We start from the raw sequence: 7,914 nt of genomic DNA, 5'->3' as shown, positions 1-7,914 counted from the left end.
TTCTTTTTACATTATTATTTCTTAATGACTGTATATATATCTATATAAATAAACTAACTTCTAACTATTATTTGTTAATTATTTTTATTGTAAATTTTAATTTTTAATTTTTGGAAGGTTAGAATTTAGGTATTAAAATTTGTGATTTAGGATAAAAATATAACTTTAAAAAATTGACTAATATTAGTTGAAATTTTGACTCTCTAGTTAAAATTATAGAGGTAATAATGTCTAAAATAGTCCTATCAAATTTCTCTGAACACAAATTAAAATAGTCTCTATACTTTTATAATTGACCAAATAAATTTCTCAAATTTATTTTCATGAATCTCTGTGTATATGTTCTTAATCCAAACTTCTATTATTACAGTGTTGATTTAGAATGTTAAATACTAACATGGAATTCTAACATTAAAATAATATAGACACCACATAAAATTAATATGATCAAAAATAGTATCCTAAATTAATTTATTAGACTCAATTTAGTCTCCTCAATATAAAATTCTAACCTTTAAAATATCAAAATCTTTGTCTTCATTTTTATCTTTTCTCTCCTCTGATTTTGTTCACTGTAAGAGTTCTACTCGTTTTATTTGTTTAGTAACTGAATATTGCAATCTGTAGATATGATAAATCTAGAATTGAATAATAAATTTTCCATTTAATAGTGCAAGCTATGAACTGATATACATGTCATCGTAGTAATAAGTATGAATAGGAATAGGAATGGACATGAATGAACATGATTCCATGATACGCACACAAAGTATATTAAAATGGAGAAAGTCTTGCTGCCCCCTAACACTCTTAATATATTTACGGACTTGTTAATCGAAAGAAATTAAGCATTTTTTTTCTTCTTAGATACTGTGTAGCTGAAATATGAGTGGCTCTTTTTCACCCAATTCATCCTTATGTATTCTGTAAAAACTTGTTGGCCAGGACCTTAACAGTAGAAGAGGAAAAAATTAAAAAAAAAAAACAGAAAGTAGTGTAAAAGTATCCCTTTATCGTATATTGCAAGAGGAATTTATTTAGGTTCTCTTACACAATATATTAGGACAAAAACTTGGTATCATCATCAATTTTGCAATGTGCATCAGATACTATCGGTAACAAACTCTCAAATTTGTAAACATTGAACACTACTAGCTTAATCACATAGTATACCCTTTTGATATATTAAGGCACAGAATCCTATCTCTAAGTTTTAATACAGCTATTTCTAGACGGAAAACGAAAAAGAAAAATGAAAAACAAATAATCCTTTATTTTCCATCTTCTAATGTGTAAGTCTTGGGCAAAGACAAATCATCACATAATAGAACAAGCATTTGGATTTTCTTCACTAAAGATCTGTGGTGCATGGACTTGTCCCATGTAAAATGACCCATAGTTGTAGTCATAGCCATAACCACCATTATATGGCATCAATGTTGGGGACTCCATTTTGTTCTGCTTCAATTTTCCCTCCCCATCACCATCACCACCACTCTTTTTCTTGTTCTTTCCACCAGCTACAATTCCTTCTTTTTCTTTGCCTTTGTCTTTGTCTTTGTCTTTCTCTTTCTCTTTAGCTTTAGCTTTGTCAGCATCCTTATTGTCCTTCCTAGGAGGGACAACTTCGACCTTCCTCTTGAGCCTGTTGGTCAAGCTCCCCACCAGAGCTTTGGCGTCCATTGTTCCCTTCACCGTCACAGTTTCCTTCTCCTTGTCTATAGCCACGTCACTAACACCTTTGATCTTGAAGATGGTGTTCTGAATCCTCTCAATGCAGCCTTGGCAATGTAATGCCACCTTCAACACCACTGTTGTCACTGGAGCCTATTCCATTTTTTTTATGATAATTAGTCACTAACAAAAATAAATCCAAATAGAATGTGAGTTATGTTAGTACATGAGCAAAAGCACCATCAACATTACTACAATTCTCAAAACTAACAAATTCTAACCATCTACGTTTACATAATTCATTTCGTTCAAAATTGAAACTAAATAAACAAAATTTCGGCTATAATAAAACAGCAAATGCTCAAGCACCCCTAACAAATTTAAGGGTAAATTATCCTCTCTCATACATGATCACATAATAGGTCAATTCTCTACACTTTTGAGACATGAAATAAGCACTCTTTTACCCAATGTTAACTATATTTAAAGTTTAGAAAAAAAAAAAAAAGGAACTTATGGAACACACGTTAGGTGTAATATAAGAATGTGCAATTATTTTTCAAGTTTTATACTCCTATGATAATAGAAATGATATTATCTAGAATTTAATTTAAATATGACACTCTAAATTCAAATAAAATATGCAAATAAATTTAGTTTATTTTGTAAACATGTGTATATGACTATATGTAGACCTGTTATAAGAGAGGATAATCTACCTTCCTATTTCTACTGTGAACAATTGCCTTATAATAATAATAATAATTAAATATACATTAATATTAACTACCAAAATATGTAGTTTAATTTGTATTTCAATGTGCATTTTCTACATATAACTAATTTTGATGAATGATTTTAGTATATACCTAATATATTTTAATAATAATAATAATATAAAAATATTATTTATACACTAAAAATTAACTACTAATGTATTTGTATATAAATTTATAATTTGTTTAATTCATTTTTAATGTGTATTTATATTTTAACATTTATTTCGTACTACTGTCTAATTTTAGGTATATCTTACATGGTTGTAATAATAACAATAACAATAAATGAATGAATGAAAAAATGACCTCTTTTTCCTTGGGTTTCTTGTTGCTGTCTTTGTTGGTGTTGGAGTTGGTGGCAGAAGAGCTGAGATCGACGTTCTTCTTATTCTTGTTGGTGAGTTTGTCTCTCAATTTGGAAGCGTCAACTAAGAACTTGGCAACGCCGGTTTCTTCCTTCATACTCTCCACCCCGTTAACAACAACGTTCAATTTCAATGCTTTATTCATGGGTTTAGTCAACAAATACAAATTCAAAAATAAATAAAATATTACACAAGATTGTTATCGTTACTGAAAACGCAGAGAAGGAAGTATTCGAAGAACCTTGAAAGCGGCGAAGGCATCGAGTTATTTTGTTAGTGCAACCGTCGCAGTGCATGTCGATGTTGAAGATGAGTGTGGTAGCGGGAGAGGTTTCTTCCTTCTCCTTCTTCTTCTTGTTATCATTGGAAGCATCCTTGTTCTTCTACTTCATGATTATAGTAATCAAGATTAGTGTGACACTAAAGGGGTAGAGATACAGAGAGATTAAAGAGAGAATGAGTGTTGAACTGACCTCGCCCATTGTAGTTGGTTATTATGATTTGGGAATGCATTCAACAAAATCCTAAATTGTTAAGGGAAGATGAAAGTGGTTACTGAAAATAAACACCACTCTCTCTCCACAACATTCCACGTTTCTTCTTCTCCCTTAATTTTTTACTTGTTTGTTTTAACTTCTCACTCACTCCTTTTTCTAAGTTTAAATAGTGAAGTGCGTATGACAAGTTTAATGAAAAATATTTAATATTAAAATATTATTAAATTAAGTAAGTAACATAGACTCTTTATATTAAATTGGAATATAAGAATAAGGATGTGATTTTATTTTTTTAGAAGAATGCAAGAATATATAAAATAAAATAAAAAACACAATTTAATTATAATAAATACATTATAATATAATTATATAATAAAGTTGTGAATAAAATAATTTAATATTAAAATCCCATTAAAAAAAAGTTTATGAATCAACACAAATACTAAAAAATTTAAAGTCAAGGTACAACACAATTTGCATTACAATAATAAACTTGATTTTTTATTTTTTCCAAGTCATAAAAATTATACAAAATTATTCCATCATTTCCATTATTTTTCAATTTTCAAATTTATTTCAAATCTCTTATATGCCAAACCCATTGTTCTTTTTAATTTCCTTTTTTTAAAAAAAAAAGCTTTAATACCAGAAACTAAATACTGAAAAATAAAACAAGTAAAAAATGAATAAAAATAAACAATCAGATTCAAGCAAATAAAATTACTATAGAATAAAAATGATTAACTTTTTTTGATCTTCAATATAATTACTATTTGGATATAAGAACATGAGATGAATTTTCATCAATTTTTCTTCCAAAAATAATAAGCAGATATTCTCATATATCAAAACATCATTAGTGATTTCTAGCAATAAAAATGGTTAAATAAAAACTTGAGAAGACAAACTTAATATGATATAAATCAAATTAAATCATATGAGAAGAAAGGTGAAAAATATTCTATTTATAATGCAACACTATCCAATTTTTGTATGCTCTCATCCTATGTCAATCGAAGCTAATATTTGTTTTTCCCGAAATTAACTTCCTATTATCAGTTTTTTTTTTCATTGACAAAAATGATCTAAAATCATGATATTGGATTTGGAGCACTTACTAAAAGATACACAGAGTGGAATTTCACAAACTGATGTGTGCAAAACAGCTTTCATTCAAAAGAGTAGGATACAAAATATTATAAAAGATTGATATGAGTACCATTTGAAAAGAAAGGTGAGAATGAAATTTGAGTTTATGATTTATATAAGAACATATAAATCACGTTTCCAACTACCATACTCCATAAAGAAAAGACTTTAACCATAACATGCTTATAGATTGCCCAATGTGCACAACAAATAATCGTTTCATTTGTGTCTATTACAGCATGAAAAGTGATAAAATTATGAAAGAATAGGAAAAGAAAGAATTTTTATTGATTATTGATTGATTGAATTAAACATGTGTTGTAAACTATGAGGGTAAAACTAAATATATATAGAGCATTGTCCTATGAAAGATAAAAGTAAAGATAAGATAAGAAGAGAAGATAACATAAAGATAAGATAAGATAAACTAATAAAGACTAAAATTAGAATTGAATTTATGTATTCTGTTGGGCTGAATTTGTGGGCCACAAGACTTCTTTATTGTTGTTATGGGCTAATATAGAAGAGTAGTTTAATACGCCCCCACAAGCTGGTGGATGGAAGATGTCAATAATCCACAGCTTGGATAAGTTCCAATGAAATTGTTGAGGAAGAGGCGTCTGACGTAGTGACGCGGAGGAAGATGCGTGCGGCGGAGCTTGAGCTGCCGGCGGCAAAAATATAAAAGGAGATGCTGTACTTGAGCAGCGATCTTCAAAAAATGCGCGCAGCGGAGCTTGAGCTGCCGGCGGCAAAAATATAAAAGGAAATGCTGTACTTGAGCAGCGATCTTCAAAAAATGCGCGCAGCGGAGTGACGAATGAATTTTTGCCGGTATAGAAATTATCAAGCAATCAATCGTAGTATAGTCTAAACCGACGCAAAATCCATCATCAAACAAATCTACAATCTATAATCGAGAGTATTAGTCCCGAGTCGTTCTTCCCTAGGAATGCTACAAGGATGCATGCTATTGGTTAAGTGGTCTTTTGTGGTTTAAAGAGTGTGGCCTAGAAGTGCTAATAAAAGAGAACAACAATCAATCAATATTAAAAACCTTGGCCAAGGTTGAACATTGGAAGTTCCATCACTATAGTTTTCTTCAATTGTGATGACAAAGGAGTGTTGCTTTACTTAGTTAACCCCTAATTATAGAGGGAAGTCAAGTAAAGGTAACTAACTTGAGTCACAAGTCCTAGTCTTACCCTAGGGAAGTCTAGCTTTAGTGCACTCCAAGTCAATTAGCAATTCTCAATTCTTAATCAACAATTGACATCCATTATTCAAGTGTCTCCAATGACTCAACCACTAGGCCAAGTGAGGGGATACTACTCCATATCTAAAGTTGGCATTTTCTCAAACACTTGGAGGGCGAGAATGAAAGACATAGTAAAATGGAGAGAAGAGAATTAGAATCAAAGCAATTCAACACAAGAAATTAACAACAATCAACAATGAACAACAATGAAAATGAGATCTTCAATGAATCAATGGAATCCAAAACAACAAAGCTAAATCTAAGATCTATGAGAATTGAACAATTACAAACACTAATTGAGATTAGAGAAGAGGATCTACAACATGAACAAAGTAAATTGAGAGTTGCAATGGATCTCACCAAGGAATGGTTGAGAATTGAGAAAATGAAGATGAATCCTAGAGAGAAGTTGGAGTTTCTCTCTCTACAAATGTAACCAACTAAAAATATCTACCTAAGGATCTAAAATTAGTCTATGGATGTGAATGTGTGTTAATCCCCTTCAATCCTTGGCTCTTATATGCATTTTGGCGCCAAAGTTGGTTGCTGAAACCTTCCAAAATCGCCAGGCACGTGTTGCAATAAAAGAATCACGTGCAGACCACGACGCGTGCGCGCACGGTACGCGTGCGCGTCCCTGGCTAATTCTGCGATGCGCGCGCGAGCGCCTTGTGCGCGTACGCGTGCTTGGCCGAGATCAACTCTTTGGCTTTTTGTGCTTCTCTCCACTTGCATGCTTCCTTCCTTGCTTCCTTTGATCCATGCCTAGCCTATTTCAATCCTGGAATTACTAGCAAACACATCAAGGCATCTTATGGAATCAAAGAGGAACTAGAATTCATTAAAATAAGGCTTGAAAAGCATGTTTTTACACTTAAGCACAAATATGGGAGAGATAACAAAACCATGCTAATTCATAGGCTAAATGTGACAAAAGGTTATCAAAACACTCTAAACTTAATACAAAACAAACCGTCAAATTGGGGTTTGTCAACCTCCCCACACTTAAGCCTTAGCATGTCCTCATGCTAAATTAAGAAGGAACTAAGGGTTATGACATTTATTAAATGCAACTAAACTATATGAGTCCTATCTAAATGCAACTACCTAAAGCAAATGCAAATGCAAATGCTTAATTCAAACAAATCGATTCCCAAGAACATGTGTAAGTACAAGAGCTAGGCAATAGGAATTAAGTCCAAACCACAATTGTATTGAATTATCAAAAAGGAGTTCAAACTTGCAAGAATATAGATAATATAGGTGAACACATGTGATTGAACTTTTGAACCCTCACCGGATATGTGTATCCGCTCTATTCACTCAAGTGTTTAAGGGTCAATTCACTCCATTCTCTTCTAATCAAGCTTTCCAAAATTTGATTTTTTTTCTAACAATCAACATTTATTCAATGCATGCATACATTCATCATGAGGTCTTTCATTTAGGTTGTAATGGGGTTAGGGTCAAGGTAGGATCATTTATGGTTAAGTGGACTAGGATTTGAATCTTTGATTAGCATAGACTTCCCCACCTAACTATATAATGACCTATACAAGTTCAAACTATTCTAACTACCCATTCTTCACTTTTTTTCTTACACATTCATGCATCCTTATTTGATTCATAACACCTATGCATTGATTTCTTTTTATTGACTTCACTTTGGGGCATTTTGTCCCCTCTTTATTATTTTTCCTTCTTTTTCCATATACAATTTTTTTCTTTTCTTTTCTTTTTCTTTTTCTTTTTCTTTTGTTTTTCTCATTTTCACTTTTATTTCTCTTTCTTTTTTTTTCATTTCTTTTTTTTTCTTTTGTCAAACTATATACAAGAACATCAATGCATAAGGTCTATTCATTTAATCAATACATGAGTATGTACCCAATTCCTAAACATGAAAGTGTACTACCCCTTTTATCCCATCCAATGTTCCCAAGCCTCACCAACTTTGAATAATAAACACTCTCACTAGCCTAGGCCAATCAAAGATCCAAACAAGGACTTTTATTGGTTTTTCCGCCTTGGGCTTGTAATGTGCTAAATTGAGAAAATAAGTTGGTTAAGCATAGGCTCAAAATTGGCTAACAATGGAGAATAAAAGGTTGGCTATTTGGGTAAGTGGGCTAATGAAATAATAGCCTCAATCATATAAATGCATAAATACAAGAAATAAATGGACATATAGAATC

General features: G+C 31.5%; 1 protein-coding gene across 1 annotated transcript; it reads right to left on the bottom strand.

Moving 5' to 3' along the window:
• Window positions 1-904: 904 nt before the first annotated feature.
• Window positions 905-3,428, bottom strand: LOC112769823 (heavy metal-associated isoprenylated plant protein 3-like). Its single transcript, XM_072231627.1, has 3 exons — window positions 3,292-3,428; window positions 2,983-3,201; window positions 905-1,827 (listed from the first exon to the last, which is right to left on the bottom strand). Exons 1-3 carry the CDS (start codon window positions 3,298-3,300, stop codon window positions 1,318-1,320), a joined length of 738 nt encoding a protein of 245 aa, XP_072087728.1. The 5' UTR covers window positions 3,301-3,428; the 3' UTR covers window positions 905-1,317.
• Window positions 3,429-7,914: the final 4,486 nt, after the last annotated feature.

This window comes from Arachis hypogaea, chromosome 3 (genome assembly GCF_003086295.3).
Source record: "Arachis hypogaea cultivar Tifrunner chromosome 3, arahy.Tifrunner.gnm2.J5K5, whole genome shotgun sequence".
NCBI classification, from domain to species: Eukaryota; Viridiplantae; Streptophyta; class Magnoliopsida; order Fabales; family Fabaceae; genus Arachis; species Arachis hypogaea.
The sequence above is the reverse complement of the archived record's forward strand: the minus strand, read 5'-3'. Positions and strand labels throughout refer to the sequence as shown.

What these genes read in the sequence shown, in the direction of transcription:
- LOC112769823 (XM_072231627.1), bottom strand. An exon ending in TTTTATTTATTTTTGAATTT is followed by an intron (nt 1,828 to 2,982) that starts GTATTTGTTGAC and finishes AAAATGGAATAG; the next exon opens with GCTCCAGTGACAACAGTGGT.